Source organism: Pseudonaja textilis, chromosome 1 (genome assembly GCF_049901715.1).
Source record: "Pseudonaja textilis isolate UNSWEBS1 chromosome 1, rPseTex1.2, whole genome shotgun sequence".
Classification (NCBI taxonomy): Eukaryota; Metazoa; Chordata; class Lepidosauria; order Squamata; family Elapidae; genus Pseudonaja; species Pseudonaja textilis.
This window is the reverse complement of record NC_141990.1, coordinates 37,033,744-37,055,490: the sequence shown is the minus strand read 5'-3', so window position 1 is coordinate 37,055,490 and position 21,747 is coordinate 37,033,744. Positions and strand designations below refer to the sequence as shown.

Here is a 21,747-nt window from a genome sequence, read left to right as displayed (position 1 = left end):
GAATATTTAAAATACAGCCCTGTGCATATTTAATAGAACATTCTAAGAATGCACTTAACGTTTCTTCAGGAAATGGGGAAAGAGAACACGTTTTTCAACTAAATATTATGTAAAAGGAGAATACATCATCTCCGCCCTCATCCCCATAGCGACGCATCTTCCAGCTATATCACAGACGGTGTCCCGAAAGGCCTAGTTTGCTCAGAACGCGTTGCGATGAAGGTGGGACTATTACGGTGGCCGAAATAGGCCCCACTCTTCCTGATTGGCGGCGGGAGAATAGTTATTATTTGCTAACAGCATCGAAGTGGCGGGTGATTTCAGCATGGCGGCCTCCATAGATGCTTGTGTTTCTGCTCCACGGGAGGGATGCTGGCCCGAAGGCTGGGGTGCCGAAAACGGCTTTATTCGCGCCGTCTTGGCGTTGCCTGCCAAACCGAAAACTACTGTGAGGTTCTTTGAGCGCGGCGACTACTATACGGTGCATGGCGAAGATGCAAAACTGGCGGCGATGGAAGTCTTCAAAACACGAGTGATCATTCGGATCCTGGGATCAGGTTGAACTAAGGCGCTTTCGCGACTTCTCCTTGGCGGGCTTATAATAACAGGGTTGGGTTGCTCAGTTGCAACTGAGCTCCCGGAGTTCGCTATTTATTTCACCTGAATGCTGCAGTAGACGCCATGCTTTGTGCTCCTCCCCGCGAACCGCTCAGTCTCTGATAATTTTTTAGAAAAGCCTTCTGAAAAAGTCGTTGTAGTCCGTGTAGGCTGACCTTCCCAATTACAATGCCCATCTGTCTTACCAGCAAGCCGGAGGTGGAATTTTTAGTTCCACACAGGTCTGGATTGGTATCAGACTGACGAAAATTAATCTCAAAAGATTAACAGAGTTGGAAAGTACTTTATAGGTCATTAGTCGAATCCCCCCGCCCAAATCCAGTTGCTGGAGAGGAAGAGTAACCAGGTGCCTTGTGTTCCAGAGTGAGTGGATCCACTCTGGAAGTGATCCAGTGACCCAGCACTGATTTTAAGCTTGCTGACTTCGGGGTGTTCCAGAAGAGTTTTTGCCTGCCTTGTTTATGACTGATGTTAATGACCCATAATATTTTAGAGTTTAAACCTTACTTTTCATACATAGTATAACCTCCCTATATTTTTCCATGATTGCTCCATCTTTTTCTTTTTTAGATTATCAATTAAAAACTGAAATATAAAGTAACTACACAGAGTAATATTTTGACTAGAGTAGGCCAGAAGTCCTTGGTACCTTCAATCACAGGGGCTTTAAATTCTAAAAGTTTCTAGTCAGATTTCATTATTTATAAAAAAATATATTGGTTGCCCATACATTGGATGCAATATAAACATAGAATAAAATAAGGCTGTATGAAAAGGAATAAAACCAAATTTCTGTATCAGTCTGTTGAACTATTTCAAATCAAATTTATTAGGTTATCTCACCTTTGTTTTGTAAAATTTAGCATGGCAAGTCAATGGCTTCCTCTTTTTCCCACAACAGCCATCCTAGACTTATAGAGAGTGTGTCTGGCTCAAAGTCATCCAGCTGGCTTCTGTGCCTAAAGGAGGATTTGAACACCTGGTCTCATGGTTTCTAATCCAGCACTTTAAGCCAAGGGCCTTCAAACTTGGCAAGTTTAAGACTTGTAGACTTCAACTCCCAGAATTCCTGAGCTAACATGACTGAAGGAGGAATTCTGGAAGTTGAAGTCCATAAGTCTTAAAGCTGCTTTAAGCAGTACATTGGTACTAAAAATACAGCTACAAATTTTAGCTGTAATAGCATCCAGATGTAATAGCCTTTTTACAATCAATGTACTGGTCTATGTCTGATTAAGTCTACCTTCTATATCAGAAGAAACTTTTGTTGACTTTTGCATATCAAACTTTTATCAAAGACAGTAAAGCAGAATGCATGTGTTCTTTCTAGATATTTGGCATTCCTTCAGATAAAAGTTTTTAGTGCTTTGGGAAGACTTCAAATAACACTAAAACTGCAAAATCATTATAGAAAAGCCTGCAAAACATGTTAAAAATAATAAAGTATAAGAACAGTTAACTTGTATTGACTGAATAGAAAATCAAAGCATTATGATTAGCGAGAAGAAACTTATTCAGGTTTATCCCTAATTAAATAGGTATCTGTTGCTAATGAGTATATGTATAGAATAAATGAATAGTTAAATTACAGAATAATACATGGCTTAGATCCTAGTTAATTTGAGAGACTGCTTGTCTTCCATGTCTCTCATAATGTCATACTGTCCAATGCATTCCAAAAGATGGCTTGCTCCAGGTCCTATGAATTAAGCAATACCATCTAATAGTGAAACCAAGGAAATAGACCTTTTCTGTTTTAGTTTCTGCCCTTTGGAATAGCATTCCTCCAAATGGCTTCCAACTGAGCTACAATCTGACATCCTGTAGTTTAAGTATGTTTAACAGAGATTGTGTTTTTACCGTACTTCCCAATCAAAAACGATAGCATTTAATAATGCTTATTTTAACCAAATTGTAACTTCTAATCGTAGTGTCTCAATGATATTCCGTCAATTTTTTTTCTTATTTTTTAGGAGCTCAGAAACTTGAGAGTGTTGCACTCAGCAAGATGAATTTTGAATATTTTTTGCGAAATCTTCTTTTGATTCGTCAGTACAGGGCTGAGGTATACAAGAACAAGGCAGGAAATAAATCCACCAAAGAGACTGAGTGGTATTTGGCCTACAAGGTATGTGATCATTGTGTTCAGAAATGTATATTGCTTTGATTATAGTTCTGTGAGTACTTTTCACTTTTTCATTGGCAATTAAATTCAAAACTTGGGCAGTTGCAGATGTTTCTGTTGGGGCAGCCCACTTAATGTTACAGTATATAGATCTGGTGAAATAAAATTTGTGGATTATATCTAGAGATTGCCAGGTTGTGAAAAATTGCACAAAGTTCAGTTCTTTAATTGCTAGAGGTACGTTTTTATATGTTAGCAATGTTATTTCAGAATATTATTCCAAATAAAACAAGCTTTATTCATGCATTCTATTTAACATCTGGCAAAGAAGTCAGGTTTCAAAATTTGGATTGCATAGCTCTTTTTGTTGTGTAGAAAATTATTTGTATTTGGCAGTCATGGGAGTCCCCTTAAGCAACTTTAACAGGTTGAGTCCAAATACAGGTTTATGAGAAGCCAAGCTTGGAATCTTGCTATACTTATCTCTTTAATAGCACACTAGTCTGCTGTTAATATTGCAGTGGAATAAAATAATGACAAAATCAAAATATTTTAAAGCAATACAGAGTAATCTCTATATATAAAAGCGAAATACCACTCACACATCATCACAAAATCTCCAGAACTGTAAAGTCTACAAACTTGAAATTTGACATGTATGCACTTGGCTTCTAGGTGCTCACTAAGAAAGGATTTTTCGAGATGACCATCAGAGCATTAGTATTTTGTATATTATTATTAACATGCTCTGATCCTAAGGCGTTCTATTCCCCCTCCCCACCTGAAAAGAAATCTGTTCCAAATACAAAACACACGCAGAGGAGAGGAATTTCAGTTTCAGTTTTAGTTTCATAGCAGCAAGCAGCTTTAGTACAGAATAGTTGAGCTAAGCCATGCCCAGGCTCCTTGCTGTCTCCTTGCTCACACAGCAAATACTGTTTCAGTTTCCAAACAGCCCTCAACTCTCTCACACACTGACAGGATGCTAGCCAGATGAATATTGATGGATGCTGGTAGGCAGAGGCAGAATTTTCTTTTCCTCCCCCAAAACTAAGTCCGACCACATAGTTTCGTAGCGAAGCATAGGTATCGAGCTAGTATCTGTATAAAACTGAGTGGAACCATATTTACTTTTTTGATTCCCTTCTTAAGTCACAAAGTTATATACAAACATTACAGCAAGATGTCATGTATGGAAATTGATGAGAAATAACAGGCTGAATAGATAGGTAAAAGAGATTATCTTTCAGGAATCATGAAGTAGGAACATTTAGGTAATTGTCTCATATCTCTGAATAGGATACAGTTTAGCTTATTTTCCCAAACTACTTTATTTGTGGGTCTAAAGACAGGGACATTCTGTGGGGTAAAGAGAAATGAGTGAGTGAAGAGGACATTTAAGCTGTGTGATCATGAACAAAATACACTAATTAAAGTTATTGACTTGAAATATATTTTGTCTAGTCTAGTCTAGTTTCTAGTATAGAAAAATCCAAATCTTTTGCAGGGTGGATTTGATTTAAACCAAGTCCATTTAAATCAAGTTCATTTAAATCAAGCACATTTAAATAAAGTCAATTTAAATCATGATTAAAATCATTAATAAAAAGGCTTGATTTGAATCAACTCATTTAAATCATAATTTTAAAGAGCAACTGTCATCTCTGTTCCGCAGTGGCTTCTCCTCTAACCCACTGTTGACTTACCAACAGTCTCATTCACTTTAATGGGACAGCTGGTGATGCGGCAGTAGTAATACAAGGTGAGGGATGTGGCAGGCAGCAGGTGAGTGGATGCCTGTTAACAGGTGCTGTCATGATGGATCTGAAATGATAGGTGCTCTTTAATATTATATTTATAAGCTGCTTAGAAGGTTTCACTTTCATTTTTATTGCTTGTCCTTCCTTCTCACACTTAGAGCCTGACGGTACAAATGCATTTCTCTTTAAACAATCATACAGTTTGTAGTGTACATAGATTTGCAAAACAATGGGATAAGGGAATATTCCTGAACTTTGTTTTATGATTTATCTCATGGTTACTGTGAAATTGTGTGAATGCGTCAATGCAGCACATGTTATCTCAGCTTGCAGAGCTTGGATTCATTGAATGTTTACCAAAAATGTAAATATTGCAGAATGTACAGCATCATGCTATATAACTAAGCTTCATTTCATGCTGAATAAACTAAATTATTAATGCATCTTAAATAGAAAACAATCTTTAGATAGATTTTTACTCCAAAAGCATTTTATTAAAATAAATTTGATAAAAATCAAAAGAATCCAATTTAAATTAAAAAAGCCAGTTTTTAATATTTTTTTAAAATGATTTTTATCCACCCTGATTGTTTGATAGTTTAATTGCTATATTTGTATGGAAATTAATATTCCTTTGTTATTCTTTCCTCAAATAGGGTTCTCCAGGTAACCTTGCTCAATTTGAGGATGCTCTTTTTAGTAACCATGATATGTGCTCTTCAGCTGGTGTTGTAGCCATCAAGCTGTCCTCAGTTGATGGACAGAAAGTTGTTGGAGTAGGATATGTGGATTCACTGTCAAGAAAACTAGAAGTATCTGAATTTGCAGATAATGATCAGTTTTCCAACCTTGAAGCACTGTTGATACAAATGGGGCCAAAGGAATGTTTGCTGCCAGTTGGGGAGACTGCTGGAGATATGGAGAAACTGAGGCAGGTAAGCCAAGGAAATTCTGAAACTACAGACATTGTTTACATGAACTTAAAACTGAAAAACCCTCTAGGATTAGGGTTAGGGTTAGGAAATGAACTTAAAATGGGCATAAAACAGAGCAGCTCATTCAGTTGTGGAGTCCTTGGTGCTCCCTTAATAAACATCAGTAATTATTTTGTGTAAGCTTGCATCTGCACACTCGAGAGGTTAACTAATGGGTATATTAAAGCTTCAATTGGTGACTAATCATTTATAATGTTAAGCTATGGCTTAGTTACCTGTGCTTTATGGAATAAAGTGCACTTTTCAGAGTTTACACAACGTGAAGTCAAAAAAGGAATCTGTAGTGTAGCACAGTATAATGGAGCCATTGGCTACTCTTCTGCTTATTGGGTGTGTTATTTACATGCCTAAGGCTGGGGGAAAAACACACAACAGAAGCTGTTAAGACTTAACCACTTTGAAGGCCTTCCAAACAGACAGGAGTATTTCAGCACCAGGAGTCAAAAATGCAAAATGAATCCTAGTCATAAAACTCAAAAAGACAACATAAGCACATTTTTAGATATCAAAGAAGAATTGAAGGCATCTGGTTCAATGAATATATAAAAGCTGAACAACGGAACTAAGGTAATAACAGTTAATTGAAAAGGCAAATATTTAAATTAATACTGACTCTTAAGGCTATCTCCAAATTGTACAACTGTTGATAATATATTAGTTTACAGAAGTGACCCTGGATCTGCCAATCATCTAAGTAGGCATATGTTTCTGGGCTTTTTTCCTCCAGAGCTATTTTGTGAAGATTCAATTAGGAAGATAAACATATTCTGTTCATTAAGATTAGATTTGTATTCACTGTAGTATCTTATCATGGTTTGGCATCTTTTTCCAGTGGGAATACTAAATATATAGACACCTCTTGAATCTGATCCTTTTACTAGTGCTCCTTTTCCTTGGAAGAAAAATCCTCCAGGAAAAAGTATTTGGCATGATAGCTTGAACAAATAGGCCTTATTTAGCAATTACCCTGTTTAGCAATTGTTCAAATTTATGACCTGTCCTTCCACTTAATGACTATCACAGCATCCGCACAATAATGTGATTGAAATTCAGGCCCTTTGCAACTGGTGGGCATTTACAAACATTGCAATGTCCCATGGCCACACGTTTGCCATGTATGCATATCACAGCCCTCTTCTAGTCAGCAGAATTTGAGAGTTGTTTGCTCTCCAAAGACTGGTCACAACACAGTGTGGTAAATTTATACACAATGCTTTATTACAGTACACACTTTCCCCAACAACAGGCTATTGCTCTCGGTGAACTCCATCCAGACTTTGCAGGGTGATGTTCCTACATAACTTTGTTTTTAATGCTTAGTCCTTTATACTCTTTTAAGACACCATTCAAACAAAAGTCTCAAAGTCCCTAAAGAAATATACAACCTTTGTCTTTTCCAAACATTCCTACACTACTTGTAGCATTTCAGGGAGGTTGCTCTTTTTTCAAGTTGCTGCTGAGTTCCAGACGAAGCTTCAAGCTCCAGGCAGGACTCTCACTTGGATATGCCACTCATTGTGATTTGTAGTCCTGGCAGTTGAGTCATAATTGCCTTGTCTGATTATAATAGCTACTTACCTTAGACATTATCTATGCTTTCCCGTAGAGGCTTTTGCTTATCACCTTTCCTGTCCCTTCTCTACTCTGTCATAGCATTTGCTTTTGTAAGCTCAAAAGAGTGGGTGAGGTGAAGCTGCCTCTGGATGTTAGCATGTTCTTGAAAATACTGAGTGTGGCTCAGTTAATCAGGCAGCAGGGCCACCAGCTTGAATGCCCGTAAGTACAGTTCTAGGGAAAGAATGAATGCCTGAGGGAAGGAGTCATGTTTGCATGACTACAGACACTTTTGAAAAGAGTCTTTAACTTCCCACCCTCACAGAATCAATGGAAAAACCAGCACTGCCTTGTTTAGTGACCACAGATGTTTTGCTTAATGACTGGCAGAAGTGACATAAATCCACTTCAGCCACATGATTTTTTTGATTAGTGATGGAATTACCTATTCCAATTGTGGTATAGGTAAGTCCTCAATTTAGGACCATAATTTGGTCCAAAATCTTTGGTCATTGAATGAAATGGTTGTTGAGACATCATATGACTGCTTAATTGAATAACTGCAATCCCAGCTCTCTCAGTTGCGGTCATTAAATGATCACATACGTCATTAAGGAGAGCATGCTCCATGGAAGAATATGGTGAAGTTGCAGGATTGAAAATAAAGAAAGAAAAAACTAAAATACTTGTTAAAAATCTTACAGACATATAGAAAAAAGAGTTAATGAAAAGAACTGAAGTCCAGGTAGCTAGGAAAATAAAGTATTTTGAATCCAATTAGCAGCAAGATGTGCAACTGTTAAAGAGGATAACTACTGTAAGCTGATGCAACAAATTAAATCAGATTTGGAGAAATGGAAAAACTTGCAACTGTCGTTGATAGGAAGAATAGTAACTATAAAAACAAATATTTTACCGAGAATAATATTTCAAGCAATTCCAATAAAACTGGAAAAATATTTTGAAGAATTATATAAAATAATATTAAGATACATCTGGCAAGGCAAAAAAACAAGAATAAGCTTGAAATTGTTGCAAGATTCCAAAAAGGGGGGGGGGGTTACTGGGGTGAAAAAATGGATTAATTTAAGGTATAAAAGGCTATTAACTTTAGAGGGACATGATCTCCAGTTGGGCTAGCGTGCCTTTCTTTGTTATAGGAAAAAAATATACAGTCATTTCCAAAGACACTATATTAGAACAAAAAGGGGGAACTTAAGAACTGAGTAATCCAGAGATTGATGTAAGATGGCCACAAGTGCAGATGCAATCTCGATATGAGAAAGATGCCAAAATGTAGGGTTTTTATAAAGAACCAAAAGAATTAGACCAGATATTAATAGGGACAGATGAAAAACTAATAAACTGTACAACTATTTATTAAGTATTAAAATGGAAAGTGAGCAAGTAAAAGAAACAATGATAGCATGGGCTAAGAACTTTGGATATATAATAGAATTGGATAAATGGCAAAAACTCTGGGATAGGAATGTTTAAATTAACTATGTCAACTGCATATAAAGAAAATTCGTATAAAATGTTTTATAGATAGAACTTTTCACCAACAAGATTGGCAAAGATGTTTAAGGACATGTCCACTAAGTGTTGGAAATGTAATCAGACACCTGGTTCGTATTATATGTGGTGGACATGCCCAAAGGCAAAAAAAATTGGACAAAAATACATGGTTGGAAAAAATGAGAAAGCAATTCATAGATCTGAAACCTGAAATATTTTTTCTGGGTATCTTACTGGAACAATATGATAGAGGGAAAATATGTTTGATCTTACACATATTAACTACAGCTAGAATTGTGTTTGCACAGCAGTGGAAAAGTGAAGAAATTCCGACAGATGTAAATGTAATTTAAAAAATACGAGAATGTGCAGAGGTGAATAGATTAACATTAACAATTAAGGAAAAGGATGAAACTGAATATTTTTTGACATGGGACTTATTTTATCAACGGTTGGCTAATAGAAACAGAAGTTGAAAACATGGAAATGTAAGAAAAGAAACAATGTTATAAGAGAGATATGTTGAAATGGATAAACAAACATTATTATCACTATAGAATTAATATCAATGTAATGACTATTGCTGTAAATATTTTGATTATTTTCTCAAATAACATGTACCCAGGAAAGGTTCAATTGAAATTGAAATTTTGATAGGTTATAATATAATATAAAAAAAATGGGAAAAAAGAAATTGCTCCCCTTGCTCCCCTATTTGTCTGCAGCAACTGACACCCATGCCCAATGCATGCAAGGCATGGGCTGCCCACAGAGGCCTGCAAACGGGTGTCATTTTCACCATTCTGCAAGCAGGTATCATCTTCAGAGTCACTAGGAAGGCTTCTGGACTAAAAAGGCTAGAAAACTGACAAATATGATTTCTAGAAGGAATCAAGGAAGGCTAGAAAAAGCCTCCTGGGACATTCTCGCTATCTTTCAGAAGGCTCCATCTTCAAATTGTGTCATTTGGAAAAGGAACCTTCCATGAGAATGGGGCCTGTTTGCAGAATGTGTGAGGAGGTCTCTAGGAGGCTGTACCTCACATAGGTTGGGTGACAGACAGATCCATTTGTCAGCAGCTGCAAAAAAAAAAAACCCACAAAGGGAAGTAGAGCAATTTACGCATACTGATGGGTCCTGTACTAGTTGAGGCCTCCCAGGTGTGGTGGGGAGAAGCCCAGAGCCACAGTACTTTGCCCGTACTGGTGGGCCAGGTGAGTAGTTGAGATGAGGAGGGAGATAGGTGGCTGGAGACAGCTGCAGTGCTGCTGTATTCAGCTGTAATGGTGGGCAGACTGCTAACTGCCTGATTTTTCATTCCATGTCTGCAGGAGCTTTACAATGTCCATACCTTTTGAGTACAAATTGTATATTCATTTGCTCAGTACCATTTGAATTTTGAACAGTTGCTGCATGAAAACTTACTAAGTGAGGACTACTTGTAGTTACGCAAGGACTCTTTGTATGTGGTGCATTGCCATGGCTTTTTATTGGTGTGAAAATGATGTAATGCTTTAATGCCACTCATGAAATTTATTGAGTGATCAAAGAGCTCTAGTCCTTACCAATGCTGTTTGCATCTCTCTTCGTACCTTAGAAGTTCTTCTTTCCCATTGTGGATCAGCTAGGTGTGAAAGTAATTCTTGGCACACTTTGAAAATGGGCTTCTAGTGTGATTTACTATTTTCTGCATTCTGCGCATCAGCCTTTCCAATCTGATGCTCTTCTGATAAATACAGTATAGTGTGTCAAACACAATTTATTAATGGAGACATCATCAATTCACTGAAATAATATCAATTATTCTTTCAGCATGTAGTGTAGCTTCACTGTTAAACTTGGATCTTCAGTTATATTGCTAATAATATTTCAACATACAATCTTATTCAGCTTGAACTAATGTATAGATGGACAAGTATGTAGCTTCTCATTAGGTCTCACCATACAACTTTGATCTGCACCAAATTTTGAGTGTATCATATTGAAATAGTAATTGATTATATGTGTGGGACTGAAATGTGAGCTGTTCCTTTTTTATTCCTTCAGTGTTAAAATGTGATTTGTAGTTCTTTGGTAGTCTCATTAGGTGACTGCATGATTATATATGATAGTGATTGATTGATTATGTGTCATGAAATTGGTGTTGACTCTTAGCCATAAACTCGATTTTGTCCAGAACACTTTGAATAAATGACAGTGAAAATTCTTAAAATAAAAGTAATAAAACTTCATTTAAGAAAATACTGAATTTTATAGTATAGATGGGGAAGGAGCTGGATCAATCTATGTCAACAAAATAGTCTGGTAGCACCTTCAGGACAAGCAATTTTATTGGTGCATATGTTTGTAAGCTGGAACTTACCTAGATTTGCTATTATAGGACTTTAAATGGGTTTAAAGAGACTTTAAAGAGTAAAAAGGAAAAAATGGAGAGTAGGAAAAACAACTCATTGTTTCTGTGATAGCAGAAACTGAAAAAAGAGAAGGTTGTTACATTATCAGTTGTAAATGAGACATTTACATTCTTTCAATCCATCACCAGTCACACAGATCTCAGCAATGGTGATAACAAGTGAAATTTTGTCAATACAATAGAATTAAAGTATATGAGAAAAGTCTAATCTATTACAGAAATCTTGAATAAGGGCAGTGACTACATTTGCTAACTACATTTGCTAATCAATAAGAATAGGCCTCCATCTTCCTCTTTGAGAGCTTTTTTCACTCTCTGTTTTTATAAACCCATTTTCTTCTCACCTTATTTTTCTCCCTTCCCTCCATTATAAGTCTAGTTTTAAGGTTTTATAATACCGAACCCATTCTTTGTATCTGATGAAGTGAGCTCCTTCTCACAAAAGCCTGTGCCTCAATAAAGTTGGCAAGTTTGTAAGGTGCTATCATATTCTCTGCTTATTTTGTTGAATACAATTAAAAGTGTTTTAAACCTATAATCTGAAATAAAATTATTCCTAATTTTATTTGTAAAGGTGGTTCAAAGGGGAGGAATCCTGATCACAGACAGGAAAAAGACTGAATTTTCAACAAAGGATGCTGTTCAAGATCTCAACCGTTTGCTGCAATCAGGAAAGAAAGACTGTGTGTCTAGTGCAGCGTTACCTGAAATGGATAAGCAGGTGAGTGAGTTGGTATGGACGTATGCCATAAATCAAAGAAGTGTGTGTCAGTTTTAAACAGATAACAGCTGGCTTCAGTAACACTGTAACTTTTTCATCCTTCAGAAATTCCCACAATCTCATCAATCATAAACCATACAATTAATCACACTTTTAGATTCATATTCATATTTTTGCCATGTGTAAATCATGTTTTCAAAACAAACGTTTTTCTAAGCATAACTCTACGAGTCATTCCTATTTGGGTCTCTCAGTGACTTAGTCTCTCTTTCTCCTCATTTGTCCAAATGAATTCCTAACTTGAGTACAAGTAGTCCTCATTTAGCAACAGCAGTTGGTTCTGGTGAAACAGACAACACTGTATGTTGTAGATGAGTCCAGAGAAAAAAACAGGAGTCATCTACAACATACATCATAATGATTGCAACAGCCACTATGAAGGACAAGCAGGCAGAAGACTGGCAAAACACATCCATGAACACCAACTAGCAGTCAGGAGACATGATGAAAACTTTAATTTCAAAACATACAGACAAGTTTAACTATGGTTTCAATTGGGATTTTGTGATCTTTCCAGACCAAGCCACGTCCAAAAATGCTAGGGAATTTCTAGAAGCTTGGCACACTGGAAAATTAGCCTTCAATAGACACATAGACATAAACACTATCTACCTACCCACTGTGCAAAAAAGATAAGTCAAAAAGGGAACAAAAAGACCAAAGCACCTCCCTCCCCTGTACTAGTAATCAGCACCCAGATGAGCATAGATTAATTCCAAGATTTACATCAGATCAACAATTGTTGATCGTAAACAATATCGTAATCAAGGAACTGCCAGTAAACCTTGCAATGGAAGAAGCTCCAAAACCACCCTCACCAACTCTGACAGGACAAGCCACTGGAGTATAACCTAAGAGCAAACCTGACTTCCTTTTATCACTGATGATGTTACCTAGTTTGGATGATGAAACGTCTGCAAGAAAACAAGCTAAGCACAAAGGACACCTGACTACATGTATTTCTTTTTCTCTTGGATTGCATTGATAATATATGCATGTTACATTTCAATGAATGGAATGAATAATGGAAACTCTTGTAAATTGAACAGTGTGCCGTTGGTTGAATTTCTATAAGGTTATGATTCATAAACAAGCAGTGCACTTCATAGATAAACGTGCATGCTTATTTTGGAATTGTAGTTTACAAGTGAAGGGAAGAATGCCTCTTTTGGGTGAATTAATAAATGCTCAAATATGCCTGTCTTTCTCTCTAGGCACAAACATTATGAAGTTTGCTCCTTAAACAGCATTCATAACCATCAATCCAAAGGAAAAGTTCTGAACTAATAAAATATTGTAGGCTTTTCCCAAAACCTTTCCAAAATTTTACAGCTTGCTATTTGAATGATTGTAGGAGCTCTTTTTGGCTGATGTTAATAGCTAACTGCACTAGGAGCCATTTTAACATAAGGGCTTGAGAAGGAACTGGCATAACCTGATGATGCTGAAGAAATCATTTTCTTGGAGAGGGAGTATATAAAGTTGAATTCTGTGTAGGCATGTCAGAGAAATACCTTCAGGCAAGTTCTTATTGTTTTAAAATGACACACCTCTAATATTTATTGCTATAAGATTTATTAGAAGTTTCTAAATAGAGGTAGTAATGGCAAAGCAGCCACACAGTTTCACATAGAATGATATTCATGTGGTTTTTAACATCAACCTTCCCCAATGAGATATGCTTCAGTTGTGCTGGTGCATGGCTCCCAACATTTTGAGCTAGTAGAAACTGTCCATACTGTCTGGCAATGAGGGCGATTATACCACAGCAAATTAGGGATTATGGAAAGCTGCCCTAGAAAAAATTCATCTATATTTTATAGGTAAAATAGAAAAGCAATTATTGTTGAATGCCATGGAAACTTCTTTCCTCTTTATAGAAAGTACTTCTCTCTTCATAGAATAATATTTGATAATGGTTGTATGATATTTATCTGATTCTCCTTCTGTTATTTCCCCTAACCTTTTCAAAAACCTCTAGTGAAACATTTGCAACTACTTATGTCTTTGAGCAATAATTTAATTTTGAAAAACTGCTGTTCAAGAACAAACTCTATATTGTCCACATTGCTTCCAATTTAGTCCCACCAATGCCCCTGTAACCAATTGTCAGGCTGAATACATATGTGATTACACTTCTTTTGAACTTTTATTCTCCAGGTTGCCATCTCTTCTCTATCTGCAGTGATTAAATACTTAGAGCTGTTAAATGATGAGTCTAACTTTGGACAGTTTGAACTTACTACTTTTGACCTTAATCAATATATGACCCTGGATCACGCTGCTGTCAGAGCCCTTAACCTTTTTCAGGTAAGATGTATAACTTGCCCTTATATCTGATTTCTATCACTACATTGAGAAATCTATGAGGTATCTATTGACACAGTCATTAAAAGAACATTAAAAGAGCATAGTAATTTGCTTAGAGTTCTTAGGTAGTTTTCCATTCAAGATTTATAAAAATTAGCTTGATTTTTATATGTAGCTTGTTCTCTGAGCCAAATGGCTTTATGCTCCTCTTTACTTTAGAAAGAACCACTTATAGCATTGATCTTCTTTCCAACATTAATGATATGGAGAGCAACGGCAACCCTGCTGTGTGTTTTTCTCATATTATTTACTACATGGGAGAAGTTGTCATCATTTGTTAAATTTTTCCCATTGTGCTGTTTGGAAGAAATATCCTTTCACTTCCTTGGAATCGAAATTTGGTTAACAAAGTCTTATTTCTGATTATAGATGAGGCTTACTTTAGCTTCAGCCATCCAGCGATTTCTAGATTATACAGAAAAACACAATAAGCTTATATTGAGAGCCTCTATCTGTATCAAGTCAGACACCTGAGTTGACATTGTACTCTGATAGTCAGAATTCTGAAAATTCTCCAAGGCTTAAGGGGATCAGCAAGGTGAGATGTGATGGGGGGAGATAGAAAGGCGGCTACTGCAGTGTCCCTGAAGTTGATTGTAAGGCTTGGTGAATTACCAAGTTCCTGAATTTTGTTTACATCACTATAGGGGTGCTGTGCCAACTGTAACTTTGAGACAAGTTATAGTTTTTTGAAGGTCTGTTGTAACTTCAAATGGTCACAAAGTGGCCGTTCATAAGTTGAGAACTATCTGAACTTACCTTTGTTAGGCAGAGGCTAATTATAGAAGTCAATCATGAAATTATCAAATATATTTTAGAGCAGGAGTGTCAAACTCTATTTCATTGAGGGCTGCATCAGAGTTGTGTTTGACCTCATAGGGACATGACCGGGATGGGCATGGGCAGGGCGGGCAATCATTGAGGCTCCATTCTTGGCTGTGACAGCGTCCTGTAGCCCTCTGCTAGCAAAAATTGAGCTCAGGGAATGTGCAATCTGCCTGGGCTCCGTTTTCAGCCACAACGGCCTCCCCAGGCTCCCTTTTCACTGGCAGAGGGCTGCAGGAGGCTATTATGGCCGAAAAGGGAGCCTGGGAGGGCCATGTGCAGTCCTCCCAAGCTCTGTTTTCGTTGGCAGAGGCACTATGGGCCAGTCCCTCACTGTTTCCAGAGTGGTCCCGCAGGCTAGATCTAAGCCCTCTGTGGGCCGGATGTGGCCCTTCAGTCTGACTCCCCTGTTTTAGAGTCATATTGACATTAGCATATGCACCCCTGGGAAGCCTTTGAATGTTTATTTGAAAGCTTTACGTGATTTTATTTATTTTAAAAATAGATTATTTTTTTACTTCCATTAAGGTGGCTTTTGATTTTTTTTTAAAAAAAAATAGATATATATATATATATATTTTCAAATAAGCATGGAAAGGAAAGTTTTACCCTTTGTCTTTTTTTCTCCTGGAATGCTATATTTAATCTCTGTTCTGTTTATCTATTCTTGTGATGTCTTTAATGGGTTGGCTACAATTTATGAAATTGTTGACAAATTTAATTTGTCTACGGTACTTAAAAGAAAAAATATTGAAATACAAAATATGTAACATTATCTTCTGTTGCCATTCTTCCTGTTATTTTCTAAAGGTTTTAAACAAGGTCAGCATTTTTTTTTCTGAGCTTAGAAAATCCACTTTAGAATAGTCTATTAGACATTTTGTTTGTAGTTTTGTCTTGAAATAAGTTCAAACACTTGAGGTTTTCAGACATACAAGATAGTAGAATGTTAAAACTAATTTCTTATTCTCTCCTTTTTTATGAAATGTCCAGAAATGCAGTTGTTTTTAATACTCCCTAATCTGAATAATAAACCACTTAAAACAGGAGAGAGCAAAATTCAGCTAAGGCAGAACTATGGAAAATGGATTGCTTTGCTTTAAGATCAGAATGTGAATTTTGTACATTTTGTAGAGACCAGTGGTCAGGGTTTTTTAAAGGAAGCTTCTTTTTATTAATTGATGAACAATTCCTAGAATGAACCATTGTCCCTTGATTTTTTACAAGCAGGTTCGTGAATTCCTTGAACTGAAGAAAACAATGATAGAAGTAGAAGAAGAAAAAGAAGAAAAGGGCAAAATGATGCCCAGTGTTATGATTAAAGATTAGAGTTAAAATAGCAGACTGCACAGAGATTGCAAAGAGAATTATTTGGTAGCCAGTACGTATTAAAGAATCAGATTTCACATGTACCATCTTGGAACAAAGAAGGAATGCTTTGATCACCATTTCTGAAAACATGAAGACTAGCAATCTCAGCTTCCTCTCTTCCTTTAATTTGAAGTAAAGACTTTTTGTTTTTTTTATGACACAAAAGTGCCTTCTTTCACAACATACATCTTTATCTCTTTTTCTCCTCAGGATTCTTCAGAATTTGCCCAAGGAACACATTCACTGGCTGGATTGTTAAATAAATGCAGAACACCTCAAGGACAAAGGCTAGTCAACCAGTGGATCAAACAACCATTGATGGATAAGAACAAAATTGAAGAAAGGTAGTAAATAAATAATGCATTCCTTCTCAGTGCTCAATTGCTTGTGCTGGCTAGAAATACTGGGAACTGTAGTATTAAAATATCAATGGGAACCACGTTGGGGAAAGTTGTTCTGGAAAGTGCATTGCCTTATTGCCACCATTTTGGAGTTATAAACTTTAGCCATTTAACATTTGTGCTTCAAATCACAATAATAAAATATACATTGTATACTACTAGGAGGAGATATATACTTAAATTCTGCAGTATTTGCATTCTGAATAATTTGGTGATCAGGCTGAGGTGTTAATTAGGGCTTTTGTCAAGGTCCAGGAACCAAGAAAGGCATGGGAGAGTTACTAAAAAGCAGTTTCCTTTATTGTTCCTCATCTGTAGACAGAACCCTTGCCAAATTAAAGCAACTGTTTGTATCATTATAGGTACACTCTGGGAATAGCTGTGGAGGATCCTTCTTAACTCTCTTCCTCTTGACCAAACTTTCTATGTTTCATTGCCTCTTTGCCCTTCTGGGAATTCATATTACATTCCACCACATCTTTTTATGGAGAAGTGGCTTTTACTTAGGTCCAGCAAAACAAAGTTTCTCCCATGAGCTGTTCAGAGCATCCAGTGATGGGAGGTGCTTCAGTCCCTTCTAGGAAGGCTGGGCTTAAACTTGAGGACACTCCTCCTCCACGAGACTCCTCCTTAGCGTCCCCAGTTTTAGCTCAGCCTTTCTTCAGACAGGTTGTGTTTTCCTGGTCGGAACAGAACACTGGCGATTTAGCTTATTTAGCTGATTTATTTCTCAGGTCAGGTAATACCATAGTTTCTGTCACCAACCCCCCAGGAACCTCCAAAAGTCATTTCGCTCGTTATTTTGTTTTGTTTTGTTTTGTTTTTACGTTCCAGCCTCCCAAGGCTAAAGCCTCATACATAGGGAAGCTTGTCTTTCCAATCTGCCCTGAGGCTAAAAGCCTCTCCTTTCAGATACATGCTGCCTTAAACTTCTAAACAAGGAGGCTTATCTCTCCGAAAAGTGCAGCCTTTTTTCCTTTTTATTACTGAGGCTTTCCCCGCAGAACACCTCAGGGCAGGGAATTAGCCCCTGCGCCTTCCCACTGAGCGGTTTTGCTTTCAGCAGGCCAGGTGGTGATAGCTGCTTTTGTTTTCATTCTGCCATGAGGCAGCCAGCATTTTAAAGGCTGCGTGGTTAAATTTGCTGAGTATCTGTTACTGTCTGTGAGGAAAGTTTCCAACAAGGTTTCTTTTCTTGAGGACCTGAGGAGTCCCTGCCTCCAGTCCACTGGATGATAGAGGAACTGCTGGATTCCGCAGGCAATGAGTGCAGCTAAACTGATCTAATTATCAGTTACAGACCTCTGTGCCCTCATATAGGTGCCAGGTCTGGAGTGGGATGTTCTGGTCTCCACATTTAATATTACAAGTACTTGATTCAAAAATTGATTTGATTGACTTAAATTCTACAAAATTTTAAGTTATTAAAATATAGATAAATAGATAACAAAGCAAAACAGAACAAGGAGACACATTTGCTAAAGGCATTGGGGAACTATTTATTCCAGGATCCCCTGCCCCTTAAAGGAAACGGCCTCTAGGTGTTCCAGCCACCTAATTTCATAGCCTCTTTCCATTGCTCTCAAAGGCATTACCATGGTCAGCAGCTACAACTCCAGATCTAGACTTGGGCCAACCGGTAGTCGACCTGTTTGCCTCCCCACTCAATGCACAGCTTCCCCGATTCATTTCTCGTTACCCATTGCAGGGGGCGGAAGACGTGAACGTACTCAGATTCACTGGCCCACCAGACTGCTATACGCCTTTCCTCCCCTCCCCATGATTCCCAAATTGATTCAGAAGTTGCTGGAAGAAAAAGCGGACCTGCTCTTAGTGGCTCCTTATTGGCCAAGGCAAGCATGGTTCGCGGACCTGAAGGACCGCTTGACGGTACCACCGTGGAGGATCCCATCATCGGTCATATCTCTGTCTCAAGGCCCAGTGCTACACCCGGACCCCCAATGGCTAAACTTAGCCATATGGAAGTTTAACGGCGACATCTGAGAGATGAACACCTTTCTACTCAAGTTATTCACACTATTCAGTCGGCTCGACGTCCTTCGACGAACTGAATCTATGAGGCCACCTGGTCTAGCTTCTGCCGTTGGTGTCAGAAGGTTCAGATCGACCCCACTTCCACATCAGTAGCGCAGTTATTAGAATTTTTACAGGAGGGCCTAAACAAAGGGTTATCACCCAATACTCTGCGGAGACAGGTGGTGGGATGATTTTATCTCCATATCTCATCACCCTCGCATTTGCAGTTTTCTGACAGTGCCAAGAACTTGAGGCCCAATACTCAACTTGGGACTTAAATAAGGTACTATTGGCCCTTACTACAGGTCCCTTCGAGCCACTAAGGACCACGACGCTTCGATTTCTAACCTACAAAGTAGTTTTCCTGATAGCAATTACATCTGCCCGAAGAATCTCCAAACTAGCTGCATTATCGGTGCTCAAAGATCTCTGCATTTTCCATTTGGATAGAGTAGTTCTCAGACCAGATCCCTCCTTCATTCCAAAAGTTAATTCGGCATTCCATAGAGCTCAAGAGCTGGTGCTCGCAAATTTTTGCTCATGTCCATCACACAGGCTCGAACAGCAGTGGCACTGCTTAGACGTAAGAAGAGCCTTACGCATATACATAGAGCGCACGGCGCCCTCCAGAAAGACAGAAGCCCTCTTCGTGGTTTCACCCTCTACCATAGGAAGATGGCTAAGAGCCACCATCGCTAAGTTGTATGACTCTCACTTGATTCCAGTGCCCCAAGGCATTACCACTCACTCCACTAGGAGTGCAGCCACCACAGCAGCATGGGCGACCCAAGCTACAATAGAGGAGATTTGCTGAGCTGCAACCTGGGCTTCTCCATCTCCATTTATTATAAATTTTAAAATTGACGTCTTTGCTTTTGCTGAGGCTTCATTTGGTAGGCGAGTTTTGCAGCAAGTTATTTCAGAGACAGTTAGGTCTCTGCAACCCAGATGGAGTCCCTCCCTTTGGACTGTGCCAAGCTTTGGTATGTCCCATCACTGGATGCTCTGAACAGCTCATGGGAGAAAGGGCGTTGGTACTTACTTGATACGCCCATTCTCTGTGAGCTGTGAAGAGCATCCAGCCCCTCCCTTTTATTCCGTCTGGTAGGGGGTCTGTTCTGATATGGAACTGCTTTTATTATTGCTTTGATAGCATTTTATTATGTTTTGTGCTCATTTGTTAATTTTGTATTGCATTTTTTAATGAAGTGTGTTGCTTTGAGGTGCCAGTCCAGGTCTGTGAAAGAGAATAATCTAATTAAGCAAGTCTGAAAGAATTGATGTTATGCAGTTTGCTTGCTCCTAGCTAATTTCATTAAGAATATAGCTCAGCCTATGATTCTTTGAGCAAGGATGTGGGAATCCTTATGGAAGTGCTGTTTTGTTTCATAGGAAATTTAATCTTACTTTCTGGTTTCAAAAACTCTTGAATTATATTGAAACTAAAATATTATTTAAAAGTGACAGTAGGTAAACAATGTTCTAGGTTCTATAAGGAAATGAAAGGGTCATGTCTTCTGTCTACACTATATATATATATATGTTTTCTGAGGTTCTCGCGGGTATTTGTATGTGGATCTTTGGTTATTCGGGTTTTCTCCCGCGTAAGATTCGAAGTATATAGGCAACGTTTCGATGAAGTCTCATTCATCATCTTCAGGCTTTTGTCTCCGGCTCTGTGCTTCTCAGAGTAATGGAGATTGCAGCTGCTTCCTCCTTTTAACTGCCAGTGGGGTGGGACTTGATTGGGTGGGGGCTTGGCTGTGTTCTGATTGGGTGGGGTGTGTTCTCATTGGTAGGGGTTTGGCTGTGTTCTGATTGGTTGGGGGTTAGCCGTGTTCTGATTGGTTGGAGGCGTGTTCTGTTCAGGTGGGGGCTTGGTTGTGCTCAGGTTAGTCTTAGTTGCTGGGGATTTGAGCTGGAGAGTTGTGATCTTGCTGTTTGGCTTCTAGTTCGTGGTCCTGCTGCATCTTCATAGTGGGTGTCGGTTTGCTTCATGTATGGCTCAGAGGGGTTTGAAGTGGGTAGTGATGCAGCTGCAGTGCAGCTTCTGGTCCATGGTCGGTTCTCATTTTCTGAATGGGTGGGAGTCTGTTTTCTACATGGAAGTGTGGTGGTGGCATCTTGTGTGGCTCTCATGGGTGTGGGTCCGGTGTCCTTTTTCATGTTAGGTACTCGTCTGTTCATGAGGGCGGGTTTCCAAATGGCTGGAAGGCGGGAGGTGTCATCTCGTTTGTTCATGCTGTGTGGGCGTTTTTCTATCTCTATGGCTTCTCTGATTATTCTGCTGTTGAAGTGTTCGGTTTTGGCGATAGTTCTGGTATTTTTAAAATCAATTTCATGTCCTGTGGCTTTGAGGTGTTGGACCAGGGAAGAGGTCGTTTCTTCTTTTTGATTGAGTTCTTATGTTCTTCAATGCGTGCACTTATTCTTCTGTTAGTTTGTCCAATGTATGTGGTAGGGCAGGCAGTGCAGGGGATTTCGTATACTCCTTGGTTTTCTAATTCGATTTTGTCTTTGGGGTTTCTTAGGATGGTGGATATTTTTCTGTTTGTGCAGAATGCTGTTTTGATGTTGTGTTTTTGGAGGATCTTGCTAATTTTGTCTGTAGTGCCTTTTATATATGGGAGGAGGGCTTTGCCGTTTTCTTGTTCTCTGTCTTGGATTTTGGTTGGGGTTTCTTTTTGGATTAGGTGGGTAATCTTCTTTCTTTGGAATCCATTGGCTGTAAGTACGTTGGTGAGAGTGTGTAGTTCGGTTTTTGGTGTTGTTCATCGGCTAAGCATTTTGTTCTGGAGATGAGTGTCTTGGCTACGGAATTGATCTGTGCTGGGTGGTGGTGTGAGAGTGCATGTAGATAGCGGTTAGTATGTGTTTTCTTCTGGTAGATGGTGTGTCCTAGGGAGCCATTGGATCTTTTGTATACCAAGACATCTAGGAAGGGAAGTTGATTGTTGGCTTCTGTTTCCATGGTGAATT

The 21,747-nt window shown here is 38.4% G+C and overlaps 1 protein-coding gene across 1 annotated transcript in view; it reads left to right on the top strand.

Moving 5' to 3' along the window:
* The first annotated feature begins 254 nt into the window (after positions 1-254).
* MSH2 (mutS homolog 2) overlaps positions 255-21,747 on the top strand; it is a 79,177-nt gene continuing 57,684 nt past the window's right edge. Inside the window, exons 1-6 of the mRNA XM_026695995.2 lie at positions 255-557; positions 2,592-2,746; positions 5,160-5,438; positions 11,558-11,704; positions 13,925-14,074; positions 16,541-16,674. Coding sequence (XP_026551780.1) covers positions 326-557; positions 2,592-2,746; positions 5,160-5,438; positions 11,558-11,704; positions 13,925-14,074; positions 16,541-16,674 — 1,097 coding nt within the window. The 5' untranslated portion in view covers positions 255-325. The remainder of the gene's footprint in view (positions 558-2,591; positions 2,747-5,159; positions 5,439-11,557; positions 11,705-13,924; positions 14,075-16,540; positions 16,675-21,747) is intronic.